This window comes from Oncorhynchus clarkii, chromosome 27 (genome assembly GCF_045791955.1).
Source record: "Oncorhynchus clarkii lewisi isolate Uvic-CL-2024 chromosome 27, UVic_Ocla_1.0, whole genome shotgun sequence".
In the NCBI taxonomy this organism is placed as follows: domain Eukaryota; kingdom Metazoa; phylum Chordata; class Actinopteri; order Salmoniformes; family Salmonidae; genus Oncorhynchus; species Oncorhynchus clarkii.
In genome coordinates, this window is record NC_092173.1 from 27,148,990 (window position 1) to 27,170,524 (window position 21,535).

General features: G+C 39.7%; 1 protein-coding gene across 4 annotated transcripts in view; it reads left to right on the forward strand.

Annotated features, from left to right (window-relative positions):
* The window catches only part of LOC139385521 (RNA-binding protein Musashi homolog 2-like), a 494,242-nt gene extending 483,020 nt beyond the window's left edge, over positions 1-11,222 (forward strand). The window contains exons 13-14 of one of the 4 annotated variants that reach the window (XM_071130643.1): positions 479-666; positions 4,624-4,700. In XM_071130643.1, the coding sequence (XP_070986744.1) occupies positions 479-666; positions 4,624-4,665 (230 nt within the window). In that variant the 3' untranslated portion in view covers positions 4,666-4,700. Of the gene's footprint in view, positions 1-478; positions 667-4,623; positions 4,701-7,303 lie in introns of those variants that run through there. The other 3 variants (XM_071130644.1, XM_071130645.1, XM_071130646.1) reach the window with 3 other exon arrangements.
* Positions 11,223-21,535: the final 10,313 nt, after the last annotated feature.

Sequence of the window (21,535 nt, forward strand, 5' to 3'; positions counted from 1 at the left end):
TGTTTTTATTTGATTAGATTTATTTTACTGTCCATGGAAAAGGCTATACGGACACTCCTGACCTGCAAACTGATATTTACTTTCAGAATTGGTTAACGTTTGGTTAAAGGGAAAATCCCCCCCAAATAATAATAATAATAATAAAATAATTTGGTGTTTTGCATCATCATGATAATGTGGCTGGTGACACTTTGCTTCTTGAAAGTCCAATATCTTTAAAACATGACTGCTGACATGCAAAACATTATGGGACTGTATCAATATGGGACTAATGAAAAAAATACAATGTTTTTTTTCCGTTTAAGGTAAGGGTCAGGTTAGTAGTTTTGCAGGTCACCAGTGTTCTTATAGTCTCTCCCACTATGCATGCCAGGCCTCAGCTTCAAACTTAGCTTTTATCCATCTCTGCACACCACCAGTCCTAAATAGCTACGTTGATCATCCAATTTTGGCGCCCCCGCTTCCCCCCCTCCGTCAGGCACCAACCAGGCCAGGCCCGGAGCCTTCCCCGGCACCAACAGTCCCGGGCCCGGAGCCTTCCCCGGCACCAACAGTCCCGGGCCCGTGGCTGACCTCTATGGCACTTCCAGCCAGGACTCCGGTGTGGGCAACTACATTAGTGCTGCTAGCCCACAGCCTGGCTCTGGCTTCGGCCACAGCATTGCTGTAAGTATAGCTTACTCCAGCAACTCGTTCACCTCGTCCAATACCGCCTTCATCTTCTTTGTGCTGTCAACCATATTCCTTGTTCATTCTCTCAGCTCATTTCAACTCATCGTCAGGATATTTCATCAGTCTGAAGGATATGATTTCTATCCACAAAAGATCATTATGATACAGATGTCTTGTGCGCTCTTCCGTTTGTTATGCTAAATGTATAATGTATATCAGACGAGAGCTGTAGATGAAGTAGTGCTTACTGTATGTGAACGTGATGGCGTCATGTAAACATTCATCAGATTACAATCTCTGTGAATCAAAGTTCTGCTGGTCACTCTGTTCCACTTTAGTCAAACAATAATGCAGGCATAATCAGTGTGTTCAGTGTCACTGTGCCAGAGTTTAGGCCTATTAAAGCTTTACAATGCATATGTGCCTGCAATGCAGTGAGAATGTTTGCCATCTAAGCATCAAATAAGGCACAAGTGCAGGTGCTCAGGCGCGTGGTTGGTTCTGTGTGATTGTGTACATTACCAACATTTCGTCCTCATTCACACATTTCATTTTTTCTGTCAGCTGCAGTAACGTTAAAACAAACTGTGAACTTGTACGGCCTGTCATCACCTCTCTGACGTGTCAGTGTACTTCTGTTCATGCGCCAGCCAGAAGGTCAAAAAATCCTGCAATTAGTTATTTTGTTTCACCTTTTCAGTGGTGGTGACTCCTGATTTGAGTAGACTCACACCAGACGAATTCCAGGGCTAGCCTTTGAAAGGGTCCTCATTCAAAGTGCATTATGTAAATCAATACAACAATAATAACCCCTTGTGCGTTAAAACCACTGTCGTAAGAATATTTTCTCCATGTCCTTTGAAGACACTGACATTCATTATCCCTGTTGGATGCTTCAGTCTGGAACCTTTGATGAGGGTATTGATGGATTTTTAGCCAGCTTAGGAAAAAGCACGGAGAAAAATCTGCTCCAACTAAAATGGATGAGTAACTAAAAGCCTTGTACTCTGCCACACCGATAATTAATACAGTTCTCCCTATTTGAACTCCTGTCCAAAATGCAACATCAAGGTGTGCTGAAAACTGAATAAGACTTTTTGTATGTTTGGCTCACTGAACACCTTGTCTTCCGGTGCATTCCTAGCATGTTAGAGACATTTTAAAGGAACCATTTCGGCACATAAAGCACCACTCTGCAAACAGAGAGGACTTTCATTAGATTAGCTAACTGCTGAACCATCGTTTAGAATCGGAATGGAATGTCACCTTCCACTTGACTTTGAGAGACAGTTTCACCCTCAATAAGGGAAATGTACGTTGAAGATCTTGTCTATATTTCAGAAATGACAGGCACCATTGGCACTCAAAATCCCTAGTCAGAAATATTTCATGCTGTTGCTATATATGGCTATCCCAACCTACATAGAATGAAATAGCTGATATTTTTCTCTTCAAGCTCAGTTCTTATGATTGTCTTATGTAGCGGCACATATTACATTTTTTGGACATTGGCTGTTGAAGTTCACAGTTTCAGCTACATAATGGGTTGGGTTGGGTGACACGTTGGGTTGGGTAACGGGTTGGGTTGGCTGACACGTTGGGTTGGGTTGGGTAATGTGTTGGGTTGGGTGACACGTTGGGTTGGGTTGGGTAATGGGTTGGGTAATGTGTAATGGGTTGGGTTGGGTAATTGGTTGGGAAATGGGTAATGGGTTGGGTTGGGTAATGGGTTGGGTTGGGTTGGGTAATGGGTTGGGAAATGGGTAATGGGTTGGGTTGGGTAATGGGTTGGGTTGGGAAATGGGTAATGGGTTGGGTTGGGTAATTGGTTGGGAAATGGGTAATGGGTTGGGTAATGGGTAATGGGTTGGGTAATGGGTAATGGGTTGGGTAATTGGTTGGGAAATGGGTAATGGGTTGGGTAATGGGTTGGGTAATGGGTAATGGGCTGGGTAATGGGTAATGGGCTGGGTAATGGGTTGGGTAATGGGTAATGGGTTGGGTGACACATTCACTTTGGAGGAGTACTTCCGTTTCCATTCTTTCCATCCTTAATATACAGTGGGGAGAACAAGTATTTGAAACACTGCCGATTTTGCAGGTTTTCCTACTTACAAAGCATGTAGAGGTCTGTAATTTTTATCATAGGTACACTTCAACTGTGAGAGACGGAATCTAAAACAAAAATCCAGAAAATCACATTGTATGATTTTTAAGTAATTAATTTGCATTTTATTGCATGACATAAGTATTTGATCACCTACCAACCAGTAAGAATTCCGGCTCTCACAGACCTGTTCGTTTTTTTTTAAGAAGCCCTCCTGTTCTCCACTCATTACCTGTATCAACTGCACCTGTTTGAACTCGTTACCTGTATAAAAGACACCTGTCCACACACTCAAACAGACTCCAACCTCTCCACAATGGCCAAGACCAGAGAGCTGGGTAAGGACATCAGGGGTAGAATTGTAGACCTGCACAAGGCTGGGTAGGCTACAGGACAATAGGCAAGCAGCTTGGTGAGAAAGAAACAACTGTTGGCGCAATTATTAGAAAATGTAAGAAGTTCAAGATGACGGTCAATCGCCCTCGGTCTGGGGCTCCATGCAAGATCTCACCTCGTGGGGCATCAATGATTATGAGGAAGGTGAGGGATCAGCCCAGAACTACACGGCAGGACCTGATCAATGACCTGAAGAGAGCTGGGACCACAGTCTCAAAGAAAACCATTAGTAACACACTACGCCGTCATGGATTAAAATCCTGCAGCGCACGCAAGGTCCCCCTACTCAAGCCAGCGCATGTCCAGGCCCATCTGAAGTTTGCCAATGACCATCTGGATGATCCAGAGGAGGAATGGGAGAAGGTCATGTGGTCTGTTGAGACAAAAATAGAGCTTTTTGGTCTAAACTTTGGAGGAAGAAGAAGGATGAGTACAACCCCAAGAACAATTGTAATTGCAAACAAAGGTTTCGGTACCAAATATTAAGTTCTGCTTTTCTGATGTATCAAATACTTATGTCATGCAATAAAATGCAAATTAATTACTTAAAAATCATACAATGTGATTTTCTGGATTTTTGTTTTAGATTCCGTCTCTCACAGTTGAAGTGTACTTATGATAAAAATTACAGACCTCTACATGCTTTGTAAGTAGGAAAACCTGCAAAATCAGCAGTGTATCAAATACTTGTTCTCCCCACTGTAATTGCTGAAGTTATTTTTGCATATGTTGTGATTCTGCTGGTGATTCATATTTTTTGTGGTTGCATGAATGTGATTACATTAGAGTTCTACTGATCCATGCTTTCTTAACAAAACCTTGTTCACACAATACATACACAGTACACTTAGACATTAGTCTCCTGCTTTAGCCAGCATTAGCCCCTTATTGTCGAGCAAGTTATCCAAATCTCTATAATGGATCCTTATTGGTGGTGAATGCAGTAAATGGCTATAATGGATCCTTATTGTTGGTGAATTCAGTAAGTGTGATTCCAATTACTACTGCTGTCCATCGCTGCAGAATTCAATTGGTTTTAATCACTGCTTCATATCAAATAAAAATACATTCTTAGTATGTACCCCATCGGTACCGTCCTCTTCGGTTTCCATGTCCATGACTCTTTAGAAATAGTTTGATTTAATTTATGCTGCCTATAAAGAGAGCTCTGCTCTAGGACACAGACAGGTTGGCAGCACCACAATGGGACTACCTGAGACCCACCTCTGTGTGGCCATTTTCCACATTCAAAATTAAAGAACCAAATTGGGGCCTAAATGCTGTTCCGATGGCTAAAACGAACTTGACTTGAGGAAATGAACGAGATACATTTCCATTCATGCTGGCAGCACACCCTATGAATAAAATATACTCACCAGTAATAGGTTTCTTTTTAGCCTTTTTCCCTGAAATGCATACTGACACAGGTACTAACTGTACACTTTTAGGGGCCGTTGATTGCAACCGCTTTTACAAATGGATACCATTGAAACCTAACAGGTGGTTGGTTGCCATCTCATTTGAGGTATTATTATGTCATTTCTATAATGTTTTAGTCTTTTTCCTTCCTTTTTCCTTTTCTATTTTCTTTCTGTCTGATTTAGATCCTCCCCCTCAAAAAACAAGAAAACACTTTTTACAGGGTTTCTACACGTTGCGTACATGTCTGCATTCTTATTTTGTGGATTTGTATTTGTATATTGAAACCCTTTAAAAAGTGAATGTTTGTCATTTTCCATTGTGAAACCACCGAGATGGTGAAATGCACATTTCTAACTTGCAACGCCCCGATACTATTTCCCCCATTATTGTCACTTTGTTACCCTGTTTCTAGAAGACTAAGCATGCATTCTGTTAAAATAAAATATGATAGTATTCTGTAAAGGAAAGGTGTTCTGGGTGTATGCAAACGCTGCTGTTGCTTTCCTCACTGTTGCCTTCTCTTGTGTTACCGATTTAATGTAGCTAGCTTTCCACTGGAATTCAGCAATCAACCAAGAGTCATAACCAAGTCATATATTGTGCGGTGGGTTGGCCTTGGCTATTCAGGGAACAGACTCCAGTTTCTTGTGGTCCTGTATGGCTCAGTTGCACTTGCACTGCCGGGGTTGAGGGTTCATTTCTCGAGGCCACCCATAAGTAAAATGTACGCATGACTGTAAGTCACTTTGGATAAAAGTGTCTGCTAAATGGCATGTTATTATATATATTATTTGACGTGCTACTGTATATGGACACTGGTCTGGAGCGTGAGTTGAGAGTGAGGCGGAGCTGGATCTGTGCAGTTGTTCACCTTTGGGTCATTTCCTCCTCTGGAGACCACATCTCTACCCTCACCGCCGCAGTTTATTGAGCAACTTTATGAAAACAAACCTCCAAACATAACTGTCTGACTGTTATAAGCCATTTAGAAGCCACATCAGCGAACGTGTGTGTGTATAAAGTGCATTTGTGAGCCGTTTGAGTACAGTATGAGAGTGGCGAGTGGAGTGTGAGTGTGCTTGCGTGTTTGTACTCTGAGAGTGTGTGTGTGTGTCTCTACAGTGAGAATCTTTGCCTTAGGGCAGTGTTAGTCACAGCAGCTACTCAGCAGCAACAGTCCAGTACACCACTTCAAGTTTCATTCTTAAGCAGTCAGCTTTGTGTGGAGTTTGATCAACCCAGACAGAGACACCCCAGTCCAGCTCTCCTCTTGAGTCTTATTCATAAAACCCTCCATTGGACAGATGTGTCAGACTGGTGGGAGTGACTGCATGGTGGGAGTGACTGCATGGTGGGAGTGACTGCATGGTGGGAGTGACTGCATGGTGGGAGTGACTGCATGGTGGGAGTGACTGCATGGTGGGAGTGACTGCATGGTGGGAGTGACTGCATGGTGGAAGTGACTGCATGGTGGGAGTGACTGCATGGTGGGAGTGACTGCATGGTGGGAGTGACTGCATGGTGGGAGTGACTGCATGGTGTCACTGCTGATTTAGTGTAGCACCTTGTGTCCTATCGTGTGTTGCTGTGAAATGGAATGACGACGCAGATGTAGTCATCTGTTTCTCTAGTTTTCACCGTATGTATTTCTGTCTGAAATAGATCACCATGGGTCTGGGAGATGTACATTTTGTACAACAATTAGCATTTGTTGTTGAAATTCACTGCTAGTGTATAAACACTGAGCAAAAATATAAATACAACATGTAAAGTTGTGCAGAGGAGTATTTATGTATGTAATGAAGCCCTGTTGTCGGGAAAAACTCATTCTGATTGGCTGGGCATGGCTCCCCAGTGGGTCAGCCTGGCTCCCCAGTGGGTGGACCTACTGGTCCCAGTCCCACCAATGGACCTGCCCAGTCATGTGAAATCCATAGATTAGGGCGTAATGAAATTATTTCAATTGATTCATATCTTTATATGAACTGTAACTCAGGAAAATCTTTGAAATTGTTGCATGTTGCGTTTATATTTTTGTTCAGTATATAAACACAGGTCCAGACAGCACAGTGGAAGCCATCAGAGAAGGCAACAGAGTAAAGTGCAGTTTTCTGTAAACCTGCTTTAAAAAAATGAACCCCTCATCTAACTGGTAGCTGGGTGGTACTGCTTGTCTCTGTGCATGCTGTATGTACTGTAGACTAACATGGGAGTGATGTCCTGTCCATGCCTGCTGCCCCTCTTCCATAAAGCTCTGTGTCGTGTGGTAGCAGGGATACTATTGTACTCTATGTTGTGTCTGGGCTGGTCTCGCTGCCGTGACCATCCTAGCCTGGAATCCTTTCTTGAAGTGAAGCAGAATAATTGAGTTTGTATTCCAGGCTAGTGCCATCCATCTTTCTGCCAGTGAAAATGCTCCCATGGGATGTAGCACTTGTTCTGCTCTCTCCCCTGCAGAGGCTGGGTTTGAGATGATCCAGTTTGGACCATCTGCTGCTTCAACCAATTCGAACCTCTAAAATTGGTTCTACCATCAATCAAATGTTTCAGAATCAAGTGAAAATGTAAAACAAATAGATATAATGGCACAGAAGAAAATATTGTCAGTTGAAGGCTATCAGACATGACATACTGTATCAGTGTTACAGACAAGGGGGAGCTTTTGGTTTTAACTATGGGTTTGAATGTCGCTGTTTCCCATTCCAGCAGAGTATTTCAGGAGGTCCGGGGAAGACCGGGCAGAGTTTTTAACTGGCTATGTGAACAGGTGATGCCATCCGACGCCAAGCACTACAGCATCAACCCACAGGAGGAGAGTGGAGGTGGCACCACGTGAAGAAGAACTGAAGAAAATGTCAAAATCATCTCAGAAAAAGAAACTACAATCTGCTGTACTATAATCCTAACCTGGCGTTCACATCCTTAATATCCAACTGTAACCCAGTACCTTTGTGTAGGATTTAGGTGCTTTGTCCTTTAAATGTTCCTTCTTTTAAATCTGTTTAGTTTATGTTCATTATTTTCAGTGTAGTCTTCAAATTAATAAGGGAAGATTAATTCTAATTTTAATTTACTCCAATATTTTTGATCCTCTCTGAAATTAGTAACTATTTATGTAAACTGGCTTATTTCTGTTTTGTTTTTTTCAGATTGCTATGTTGCTATGGTTGTTTGCTTTTATTCTTGCTGATGGAAAAATGCAGGTGTCAGTTTGCACATACAAGAAAACTGACATGAACTGATGAGGCCTGAAGAAAGGCGGTGTTAATTCAATTTTAAGAGTAACTAATATATCTTAGTAGCTTTTTTTGGTTTATTTTAATGTTGTTAATTACCTATTTTGGGCAATAAGAGGACTACAATATTTTCACAGTCCTTTTTTACACATGTTTTTGTTGTCAGGAAAAAATAACCTTTCCTTTTAATACTTTGTGAATTCAGATTTTAAGAAAAATATAACTGTAAATATTATTCAAATCACTGCATATAATCGTTTCAGAGAGAACCATATTTTTGTGATGGTTCATCATAAAAGGCTGTAATGTGCAAGAGCGCAACTGTCAAAGACGAGGACATTTAATGCTCTTAAATCGTATCATAATCCATTTGTAGCACAAAATGCCATGATAACCCCACTGAGGACTCGATCCTACAAGAACACTGTTGGCTTGCTCTGTAAATACTGCTGTCTTTCTTACTGTGCTAATGTCATACCAGCATACTGTTCTGTCTTCTACATAGTGAGCTCAAAAGTGCACAGCTTCTAAAAGATGACACAAGGTTAACACTGGACATTGCTACACAATGTCTCTCAAAGAGGACACCGGCTCAACTTCTTCTAGACTCTCACAAGTGAAAGGCTACTGTATCTGTGACTGAAGTCAATACTCTATCAAAAAAGAACATGATACAAATCCAAAGCACACTTTTACTTTGTATTAGTTTGAAAATACCAGATGTTGAATACTAGTGTCCAGATTCATTTCATACCAATCTGCACGTGTTTCATTTTGTTATGATTATCTTCAGTTTTTGTTTTCCTTATTAATGCTGTTTATCCATTTTGAACAGAGCACCTGCTTTCAATGTGACAGGAAATATTTCAAGTCAGATATATTTTACATACATTTATTGTGCTGTTTTCTTGAACTGATTAGGAAGGCAAAACATCTATCATTACCTCAGTCCTGTGAGTTTTATCTTAGATGAGATGACAAATTCATTTATTTTACATTTAAACCGGTTGAAATTATGAATGGATTATGAGAAAAGTTGTTGCACTGTGACAAAGAAGGAAAGTGACCATATTCTATTTGCACATTTTAAGTGTTGGATATTTAAAATGGTCTTGATCAGATGATATATGAAGGAATGTTTTTTTAAGAATCATTTTTTATTCCCATTAGAGATTAGTCATTTTGACTCTTGCAATTGGAAAAAGTTGTTTTGCCCAAAGGGAATTTATTTAACAAATAAATAAATAAATACAATCCATGTATAATCCATAGATTGGAGCATTTCGGCCTAGCCAAGTATCTGTAGTCACCACGTTCATTTCCTGTAGGGACTGGTTTGTTGAGATTGAGAAATGTTCATTTCCTGTAGGGACTGGTTTGTTGAGATTGAGAAATGTTCATTTCCTGTAGGGACTGGTTTGTTGAGATTGAGAAATGTTCATTTCCTGTAGGGGCTGGTTTGTTGAGATTGAGAAATGTTCATTTCCTGTAGGGACTGGTTTGTTGAGATTGAGAAATGTTCATTTCCTGTAGGGACTGGTTTGTTGAGATTGAGAAATGGTTCCTCTGAAGCAGAATGCTGGATTCTTGTCAAATAAAATGGGGACTTGTTTAAGTAATAATCTAATTAAAATAAACATGTATGTTAGAATTCAAAAAAGAGAAAAAAGTATGTTCCCTTGAATGATTTACATTTTTATTCAGAAGGATTTGTATCAATATTTTTGTGGTTGTTAATGATTATATTAATAATAATTATTATACTAACAATATTAGAATGTACTGTACATCCATCCGATTCTTTCTCCATTCCCTGTGACCTTATACAGTAATCTTATGTTGATCATCAATGTATTTCAGTAATGTGTGGAAAAAAAGAAAACTGCAAATGACCTTGTAACAGAGTGCCGTCTTTGATGCCAGTGTAGTGGCTATACACTTATTTGTTGATCTCTCTATCTTCCTCTTTGTCTCCCACTCCTTCTCTGTCTCACTCTCTCCTAGTATTAGTGGTAGTTGTTATGTAGTTAAGATGTAGATGTAGCTATTAGGAGATGTAGGACCAGTAAGGATAGAGCTTTCTCTTCTTAATTACCATAGTTATATAAAAAAAAAGCTGACATTCATTTCAATACCATTTGTCTATTTTCAGTTTTACTGTTCTCACATGGTTTCAACTAACCAAAGCAATCATTGAGGACATTTAAATCAGAAATTTCTGTAAGACCGAATCGTAAACAAGGCATTGATCCCCACACTTGAATGTTTAAAAAGGGGTGTGCCATACTACCTTAAAAGCTAATGCTAGATATACAAACCAGTTCTGTTATTATTTCACAAGAGGGACACAAGCTATAATTATGATTGAGTATAATGGATTTTATTACATTAATGGAGAAATCATATATTTTTTAGAAAGTTATAACGGACTAATGATAATAATGGCTATTATAGATAATTATTTTAAACTCCTTTTGATGTTTGTACTATTAAACAATATCCCAGTGGCCCCTGGCACTACTATTTTTGGATACAGTTGTATTTAATTTTAGGTGTCTACTTAATTAATTATTATTCATTCAGATTATAGTTTGAGTTCATTATCAACATTTGAGAATGTAGTGAATTATTTTTGTACTCTTGCACCATTGGAAGCAGCGTTTTACTTTAATCAAAGCCAGGGTATCATAAAACATTTACATTGTAGATTCATTCAAGTGCTTCGTCTTTATTTAAAGTCTTCTCATTCAAAGATGGTATAGCCTGCTTGTTTTTATAGACATTTGCACTGTGCAATAACTTAATCTTTAAGACCCTCCTGCTAAAGGAAAACAAGACAGTGCAAAGCTATTGATGAGTTGTTATAGGAAGGGCTTATTGAAATGATACCTAAAGGACATGTTTAATTTTAAGCAAATCACAGAACCACAGAGTTGAGGTAGGATAGGATGTATGCATCATTCTCATGAAGACTGAGCCAAAATGTGGCACATGTCGGAACCTGTTGGTAAACGGGACATTATGGCAGCAGTATGTACCCACTGAGAGCATGTGATGTTTGTACTAAGTAAGGCTCTGTTATACATTGCAAGATGCCATTTCTGTTTTAAATGTCCCTCTACCAATATCACTATACCTGATTTACTATTTGATTAGAGTAAAAGTTGGCTGGCTATCCATTCAAAATATTTCATACCATCTCTATTAGTTGATTTTTTTAAGTGATTTCATAGCTTGGACTTTAAGGTAGCATGGCTCTGTAGTTGCTGTACTTTTTTCTCACATGGACAGCAGTTTACAGCTGATGAATGTTACACATCTTGCTAGACTACTTAATCATTGGATAATTGGTTAAAAAAAATAAAAAAGAGAAAAAAATGAAATAAAAAGACCTGGAAGGTGTTGGATGATATATCGGGTAGTACCCTAACCATTTAAACTTGAATCTTGAGGCAAGTGCTAGGCAATGGCCAAACAATTATCCCATCACTGAATTAACAGACACACAACGCACACATACCTACTGTAATAAAAGGTACATAATGTATATACATGTTAGTTAAAGATATATTATTGCGCATGTCTATTTGTTGAGGCTGAACCCTCATTTCAGATGAAATTAACTCCTTGCTGTCTGAAATGTTTACGTAGGCAGCACTGTTTGTATTATGTTTGTGTCACGCTTAACATTATGTTTACCAATGATGCAACATGGCTGGACTGGAAAACATGAAATGAAGAAGCTGTAACTGATACTTTAGGGTAAAACATACAATTATTTAAAATGGGAAATTGTCGGTTAGTGAGTACCATGGCATGGGCCACTGCTAGAGCAGAGAGTGAGTGAGTGAGTGAGTGAGTGTGGGTGGGTGGGTGGGTGGGTGGGTGGGTGGGTGGGTACAGGGGGTTTCGGGAAGCGGTACAGTCATTAGAAGTCCTGTGGGTCTTTGTGAATATTCTTCCTACAGTACATTTGACCTTACCTTAGCAGAGGCTTTTCTTCTCTCATGCTCCCTCTTGGGTTCGACCTCTGATTGCCTTGCCCATTCCTAACACTTGCCCATGTTTTAATGTTAACAGACTTTTTACCGCGAGAGCTGACTGATAGGACTGAATTCTGAAAGCATCTTTCAGGTCTTCTTGTATGGCTTGCTCAAGCCCTGTTGTAAAATAAACTGAAGTGGATGGGGGTCTCTCACATCTCAGATGTGGAAAGTAATTTTATATTTGTATTTTCAAATAATGATAATAATAAAAATGTTTGTGAAAAGGTTTCCATCCTCTACTGTGGTCCAGAAATCGATGTGTTTGTCTGGAAAAAAAATAAAATAAACTGTTTTGAACCATTTCACTCATTGTTTTTATTTTAAATTGAATATTGTTTAAAAGTTGAATTGGTGTGGGATTAAACTTTTTGAGTTATATTTGCAAAATAATGTATGCCAGAAGATGCAACAAAATTAAAATGCACAAAGTTGAATATAATGGCCTATAGTGTGTGTATTGTTATTCTGTGGTACACTTCCATTCCCATCCCCAAAAGTCAGATGTTCATGGAAGAAATTATACAATTATTCGTTTTTTGGATCACATGCCATTTGAATCATCACCATACAAAGAAAATATGATTTACCATTACCAGATAATGATTATACTGTATGTTAAAATCTGAAACAAAATGAGCATTGACATAACATCAAGCAGAAGCACTGTCTTCAGAGGATATGAAAAAGGACATACATAAATTGATGTAAGGCTGAAACCGATATAGAGTGATTAAAGGTGTATAATAACAATTGCAAAAGTATTCATCCCCCTTGGCATTTTTCCTATTATGCTGTGTTGCAACCTGTAATTTAAATATATTTTTATTTGGATTTCAAAATAGTCCCGAATTGGTGTAGTGAAATGAAAAAAATAACTTATTTAAAAAAATACAAAAAAATTGATAAGTGGTGCGTACATATGTATTCACCCGCTTTGCTATGAAGCTCCTAAATAAGATCTGGTGCAACCAATTACCTTCAGTCACAATTAGTTCAATAAAGTCATGCTGTGTGCAATCTAAGAGTCTGCAACACCACTAAGCAAGGGGAACCACCAAGCAAGTGGCACCATGAAGACCAAGGAGCTCTCCAAACAGGGCAGAGTCAAAGTTGTGGAGAAGTCCATATCAGGGTTGAGTTATAAAAAAATTGAAACTTTGAACATCCCACGGAGCACCATTAAATCCATTATTAAAAATGGAAAGAATATGGCACCACAACAAACCTGCCAAGAGAGGGCCACCCACCAAATCTCATGGACCAGGCAAGGAGGGCATTAATCAGAGAGGCAACAAAAAGATCAAAGATAACCCTGAAGGAGCTGCAAAGCTCCACAGCAGAGATTGGAGTATCTGTCCATAGGACCACTTTAAGCCGTACACTCCACAGAGCTGGGCTTTACGGAAGAGTGGCCAGAAATTTCTTAAAGAAAAAAAAGAAGCAAACACGTTTGGTGTTCGCCAAAAGGCATGTAAGAGACTCCCCAAACATATGGAAGAAGGTACTCTGGTCAGATTAGACTGACATTTTGCTTTTTGACATCAAGGAAAACGCTATGTCTGGTGCAAATCCAACACCTCATCACCCCGAGAATACCATCCCCACAGTGAAGCATGGTGATGGCAGCATCGTGCTGTGGGGATGTTTTTCATCAGCAGGGACTGGGAAACTGGTAGGAATTGAAGGAATCATGGATGGCGCTAAATACAGGGAAATTCTTGAGGGAAACCTGAGACCGTGATGGAGATTCACCTTCCAGCAGGACAATGACCCTAATTATATTGCTAAAGCAACACTTGAGTGGTTTAAGGGGAAAACATTTAAATATCTTGGAATGGCCTAGTCAAAGCCCAGACCTCAATCCAATTGAGAATCTGTGGTATGACTTAAAGATTGTTGTACACCAGCAGAACCCATCCAACTTGAAGGAGCTGGAGCAGTTTAGCCTTGAAGAATGGGCAAAAATCCCAGTGGCTAGATGTGCCAAGCTTATAGAGACATACCCCAAGAGACTTGCAGCTGTAATTGCTGCAAAAGGTGGCTCTACAAAGTACTGACTTTGGGGGGGGTGAATAGTTATGCACGCTCAAATGTTCTGTTTTTTTTGTGTTATTTCTTGTTTGTTCACAAAAAATATTTTGCATCTTCAAAGTGGTAGGCATGTTGTGTAAATCAAATGATAGAAACCCCCCAAAAATCTATTTTAATTCCAGGTTTTAAGGCAAGAAAATAGGAAAAATGCCAAGGGGGTGAATACTTTCGCAAGCCACTGTACACACCTGACTATATAGACTGTGGAGTTTAATTACGTGTATTGATACAAATCTTGAGGCACTATCAGGTAAGGAAGTAAGTCAGGCGACACTTCACAAATGGTTTTTGGTCAAGTTTTATTTCAATATATGAGCTTGAGACTGCTGTTATGGATACAAACATGAAGAGGGAGGGGGGGAAACAAATACAAATCAATAGATTCCTCCTCAAGTCCTCATTGGGACCTATCTGCGATTTGTTGGCCCCCTTTATCATTTATCAAAACATTTCACATATTTGTTATTGTCATTTTCTCAGGGAAAACACATTTGTCTGTTTGTGGTTAGAGCTCAGAATGGCTGTCACTGCCTTGTCCTATTGTCTGTCTGTCTGTCCCTGAACCACAGTCCACCAATGTCCTACCACAAGACTCAAACTCACAACTTTAAAGGTGAGTTCGCAAAATGTCCTCACCCCCTAAATCTGAAGAGTCGGTGCACGACATACAGAATGGCTCTGAGTGATATCCATCACCCACAAGGAGAGTGTTTCTGTCCTTAATCAGGAACTGTTTTACCTGAACATTTTTAATGCAATGTATGATGCCAGCAGAAATGTGTCATTTTTAATTTGAGCCGCTGTCCCATTTTCAAATGTGAAATTGCTTCAGAGGAGTTAAGGTGTGACAACTATTATAAATGTCTGGAAATTCATCTTCCTCCCTCTCTTCATGGCTCACACTCACTCGGCCTCGTCTCTTGGCCAGGGGGAGCACTTCACACACACACAATTGCTCTCTCTCTTTCACACACACTCACTCCACCATCACGCCACCTGTCCTCCCACACTGAACTGCAGAACACTTACACAGACTCATGACTCACAGGGCAGGCTGGCTGCCAGGAGGGCAATATTCTGAGGTACAGGAGTTGAAGTTTCAGCCCTGCAGGAAGAAAGACCACTACATTGGTGGTCACTCAGGATGGCGGGGATAGTGGGCTTGTGGTTTACAACTTGGTCATGCAGACAAATAAAAACTATATGATATGATTTGAGTTTTTCCTATCATATTTGCCATTTCCAGCACTGTTCCAGCAACTATGGTGGATTTGTAACCAGGCCAGTCAAGTATGGCTCATTTCGTCTTAGTAGTGTGGAAGGCATAGGTAATGTTCGTTTGAATACCTCCCCCTACAAAAGGACTTATTCTGTGTGCCGGAATGAGGTTCACTGAAGACCTGGACCTTTGACCAATCTCTGACATGGGGCGTTAGCTGACGGAGGAGAGCCAATTAAAAGGTTTGAAAAATAACTACAGGTGTCGAGGGCGGTCTCCTGAGGACTCATTTGGCGAGCCTGGTGTACATTTAAGACTCAACTACTCCAGCTCTAGAGGTCTGCAGTATGTGTATGTATGTGTATGAAGGCTGAAATATTACCCCCCCCCCCTTGAACCTTTGTCCTTTATCTAAGGCTACGTACGCTGCCCCTATGATGAACCGATGGCCTGCTTTATCTGACACACCTTGGCTCTCATACTTGGTGAGTTCCAACATTGATATCCTCCTAAATACAGTACTTTAAAGGGATAGTTCACACAAATTACAAAATGACACATTGGTTTCCTTACCCTGTAAGCAGTCAGTGGACAAGGTATGACAGCAATCCATGCTTTGGTTTAGTTTCTCTGGCACTGTTTCCAAATACTAATGTAGCACAAATCCCATTCAAGTCATGTTACCGATATTAGCATTTTTCACTCATGATGTTTAAATTAACTATGTGACTTTATTGAGCTTCACAATCAATTTGAGACTTTTGGATGATTTGGACATGATATGTGAAAGATGCTAATATCGGTACCATGACTTGAATGGAATTTGTGCTACAAATGCCAAAATGTTAGCATTTGGAAACAGCGGCAGATAAATAAAACCAAGGCATGGATTACTGTCATACCTTGTCCATAGACTGCTTAAGGAAGGTCCTTTTGTAATTTGGGTGAACTCTCTCTTTAAGTATGTATTTGACCTAGCTTAAACCTTTGTTGTCGCTGCTTCTTTGCAGGTCTACATTGGAAGGAGTTGCTCTGAAGTGACTGTGCCATAAAGTATCCGAAGTTTAGTGCTGTAGCACACTAGAACTGTAAAGGTCATTTCAGATTGAGCCAACATATGCAGAGTTTACCGTAAATGCAGTTTCCGCGAACGTGGGAAAATTGCTTTAAAATTTAGATTGTGCTATAGCGAGATTAAAGTTTGGCGATACGGATTGAATCAAGCCCTTAGAGAATAATCCCAACCTAAAACGTATGAGATCCTTATAAATCATTTAATCAACCCCTTCTCGTAGTATAGCACCCCTCTGCTAAGCCTTTCTCACTTGATTGGAGGTTTTCTGTGGCCAAGGCAGACCTTTCCCTGTGGCCACTCATGTTGCTCCTCACCAATTACATTTAATTTGTCACTGTAGCAACTTCACTGTCAGATGTCGCTCTGCACTGAGCAGCATTTAACTTTGAGCTGCAAGGCAGACATCCCAATCATCTCTCCCGGGCTCTCACACTCCAATCAACTCCTCGTTAGCACCTGACACTACCTGGCATTAACAAAGCACACTAATTAGGCCCCAATCAGCCAATGCCAGAGCACTCCAAACCACTGAGCCTTTAACCATGAGTGGGTTGTATCATTTCAAATGACATAGCTTACACACTTTTCAATGGTGAACCTACTATTGTACAGTACCAAGAGCTCAGTCATGCTGGGACACAGGGTGGTGCATGAAACCACTTGTCCTTGTGTTTCGGGGCTCAACTAAGCCATTTTACATGCTGCTGACAAATCTGTGGTTATTGAAACATTTTGAGCTAAGTCAGTTAAGAACAAATTGTTTTTTTACAATGACGGCCTAAATGTAACCACTTTCAAATTCACAGACAGAGCTATGGATGCAGAGACTGACCATCCATGATATCAAAATGATAGTTTGACCATATTTTGAGGCTATATAGTGTTTGTTTACATTTACTTTGTGTACAAACATTGGAGTAAACAAGCTAAAATGTTGGGTTCTGATGGGGTATGATAATTAATTAATTAATTTGTTCTTCAGGAATCAATGGGTACATATCATTCATTTATAAGTCCAAACATGGATGTAACAACTGTAGACTGCCCCTTTAAAGATATCATGTATAAATGGCTAATAATGAATTAAAACATCAAAGTAAAATCATGCAGTTAAATGATCCCACCTCAGGCATGCATTCCCCTTGGTACCTATAATAGGCCTACTCTACCATCCTGCATTATTGAAACAAGGTCAAATCCTATGAGTTGGCTGCATAGGGCACATTGATTTTAGATTTATCAAAATCATATCTCCCCCGCTTTGTCATAATGATAGATGTAGAGATGTACCGAGGGTCATTTCTTCAACTCCAACACTGAGACTCTTGACAAATAATACATTCCTTCAGAAAACAGGCCTACATCATGAGAACAGTTTGACTTTCAGAGAGGACGTGGACAAGGTCAATAACCCCTAAATGTAATGTAAACAGAGTAAACAGAGATGCAAGTGAAGGTGATGCTGGGAGGATTTTTGCTCAGAGGTAATTTCTTAATATGTGTGGTTTCATTACGCACTAAAAAGCAATCTCTCCCCTGTGACTGTGCCAAATTGACTATGTACAGCAAAATGCACTCATCTGCATAGCTGTCACAACGCTTCATAAGATCTGGCACCCAATAACTTTACAAATGCACAGAATTACCGGTGTCAATTTTAATGTGACATAGCAATTTACATCACACACAGTGGGGACAAGCGCACGTTTCGAGCGGCTGCATGGTTAATAGGTGGAACGCTATTTGCATTATAATTTGGGGAGTGTGAAGAGTAATCAAGCTGCATTTGACTCAATGGGAGAGTGGTGGCGCAGCGGTGGGCGACATATCACTGACTTTGGTGCCATGCCGACTGGGTTTGCATGTAAATTGGCCCAGGCAGAGCTTCCTACTCAGTGAGAGCTTTTAACCAAGAGTCGTTTGCATATTCTGGAGGATGCCTTCATGCAAAACTTAGTCGGCATGGCTCCCAATTCTTCTAGACACTCATTACCAGCAATTAAATGGCAGGCTGATGTTTTTGGAATGCTCAATTGTCAATTAATGATATTTAAGATTTGCATGAAGGAGGACAGCTATTTTAAGAAGCTGGTGATTAGGTATGAATTGTGTGACAATATTTACTCTAGAACCTACTCTGGATTGATTGGTTCTAAATGTGTACGTATAGTTATAGCTTATACTCTGAGTGTAAATACTCTGGAAATATAAGTTATATTGCTTTAATCCATTCCTTCAAGAGTATATACCTCTCAAAGAATTGGATCTTTGATGTCCAAAAAGGCACATCCAGCCTGTGCATGAAGAGGTTAGGTTCCAATGAAGAGTGACAGCTGTATCTGGCTGTAAACCCTGTAGGAACTGGGCTAATTACAGAATAAGCAATTAAAACCACCCCCCTGTGTATTTCATTTCATGCGCATAGACAAGCCTGAAAACAGGAAAGGAGCTTACAGTGCCTTCAGAAAGTGTTCATACCCTTTTACCTATTCTACATTTTGCTGTGTTACAGCCTGAATTCAAAATGGATGAAATAGATTTCTCTCACCCAATAACACATAATGACAAAGTGAAAAATATTTTTGGGACAGAAATAGCCTCATTAACATAAGTATTCACATAATACATGTTAGACTCACTTTTGGCAGTGATTACAGCTGTGAGGCTTACTGGATAAGTCTCTAAGAGCTTTGCACACTTGGATTGTACAATATTTGCACATTATTATTTTTAACATTCTTCAAGCTCTGTCAAGTTGGTTGTTGATCATTGTCAGACCGCCATTAGTTGCCATAGATTTTCAAGACGATTTTTGTCAAAACTGTAACTAGGCCACTCAGGAACATTCACTGTCTTCTTGGTAAGCAACTCCAGTGCATATTTGGCCTTGTGTTTTAGGTTATTGTCCTGCTGAAATGTGAAATTGTTTCCCAGTGTCTGTTGGAAAGTAGACTGAACCAGATTTTGCCTGTGCTTAGCTCTATTCTGTTTCTTTTTATTCTAAAAAACTACCTACTCCTTGCCGATGACAAGCATACCATAACATGATGCAGCCACAACCATGCTTGAGTGATGTGCTGTGTTGTATTTGCCACAAACATAACTCTTTGTATTCAGGACATAAAGTGAATTTCTTTGCCATATTTTTTCCAGTTTTACTTTAGTGTCTTGTTGCAAACAGGATGCATGTTTTGGAATATTTTTATCCTGTACAGGCTTCCTGCTTTTCACTGTTATTTAGTTTAGTATTGTGAAGTAACTACAATGTTGTTGATCCATCCTCAGTTTTCTCCTGTCACAGCCAGTAAACTCTGTTTTAAAGTCACCATTGGCTTCATTGTGAAATCCCTGAGCAGTTTCACGTTTTAATGTCACGCGCACAAGTACAGTGAAATGCATTTCTTGCAAGCTCTAAACCCAACAATGCAATAAAATGGTTTCCTTCCTCTCCAGCAACTGAGTTAGGAAGGACTGTATCTTTGTAGTGACTGGGTATATTGATACACCTTTCAATGTGTAATTCATAATTTCACCGTGCTGAAAGGGATATTCAATATTTTATTTTAATTTTTTTAAACCAATCTACTAATAGGTGCCATTCTTTGCGAGGCATTGGAAAAGCTACCTGGTCTGTGTGGTTGAATCTGTGTTTGAAATTCACTGCTCGACTGAGGGACCTTACAGATAATTATACGTGTAGGGTACAGAGATGAGGTAGTCATTCAAAAGTCATGTTAAACTCTATTATTGCACACATGAAAGTCCATGAAACTTATGTGATTTGCTTAGCATATTTTTACTCTTGAACTTATTTGGCTGGCCTAACAAAGGGTTTGAATAGTTATTGGCTCAAGATATTTCAGCTATTCATTTTTTATTAATTTGCAAAAATTTCACATTGATATTATGGGGTATTGTGTTTAGGCCAATTTAATCAATTTTAAATTCAGTCTAACACAATAAAACGTGGGAAGAGTCAAGGGGTGTGAATAATTTCTAAACGCACTGTACCTAACAGTATACAGATCAGTGTAGCATAATGCTATTTTTATATTCAATTATATTGACTTGTTAAATCAGTCTCGTCCTCCTCAGATAATGGTAATGAACGACTGATTGCCCTTGTCTACCAGGCATGGTGTTATCTGCCCATTATTTATAACTGTTAGACATTTCATTCCACCTAAATCGATAAGAGCCTCACAACAGGCCCCATTGAGTAGCCTGACAAGGAGGCAGGGAGACGCATCAATCACTAGCCAGTGACAGGACAGGGATAGACTAAAAAATAGTGGGAGGTTTTCAACAAGCCTCTTCAAGTCCAAGGTGTTATAAACATGAACGTTTTAATATTACTGTATGTCGTATCAGCTTGACAGACTCCAAGAGACTGCAGGACCTGTTTGACACCCCTGCTTTAATGGTAGGGCAAACTCAACTGTTGTTGCATGCCAGCAAAGCAACTACAAAACACTAAACAATACATTAATTGCACTACAACGGTGACATACGATTCCCACAAACTTTTAGGGTCTACATAAAGCTGTCCCAACAGCAGAGCTTTCTTTTCAGTACCATGGAGTGAATTCTTACCTACTCTATACCTGGCTATCAGCGGAGCCTTGTCTGGCAGCAAAACAGTTCATTCAGCCTCATTTTCTGCCTTTTTAAAAAACAAAGCTGATATGGCTGACTTGCTTAAACAAATTAGGTTTCTACTGACAATTGAGATGTATAAACTATGGCATTAGGGGACAACTAGCGAATAAGAATAAGACATTAATAAGTCATTTCGATTAAGACATTAATCGATTAAGACATTAATGAGCGAGCTAAGACGGACGTAGTCAATATAACTATTTGTTCAGCACTTTTGAAATGTACAGCGACAGAATTCAGAACATGAGCTGTTCTTACAGTATTCTCCCTGTACACCAAGTTAGAACCGTTAGATAAATAAAGGAGGCATATAAGCAGACAATGAAATCCCTTACAATGTTCGATGACGACATTTGTCTAAAATAGGCTACATGTGCACAACCAAGTTAGAACAATGGGCTAAGATATGAGGGGTAAAGGGACCAAATTATTAGGGTGAGGCACATGGGCTACTAACAGCTTACTACACAACATACACTTAGTATTACAGTTTTAGCTACAGTATACATATCTCCCTGGCATACAGCAGCATATAAGACATTTTTGGACTCACCGTTGTGCAGTGCTCACTTGAACAGGATGGTGGCATGGCAGTCCTTCTTGTGGACAAAT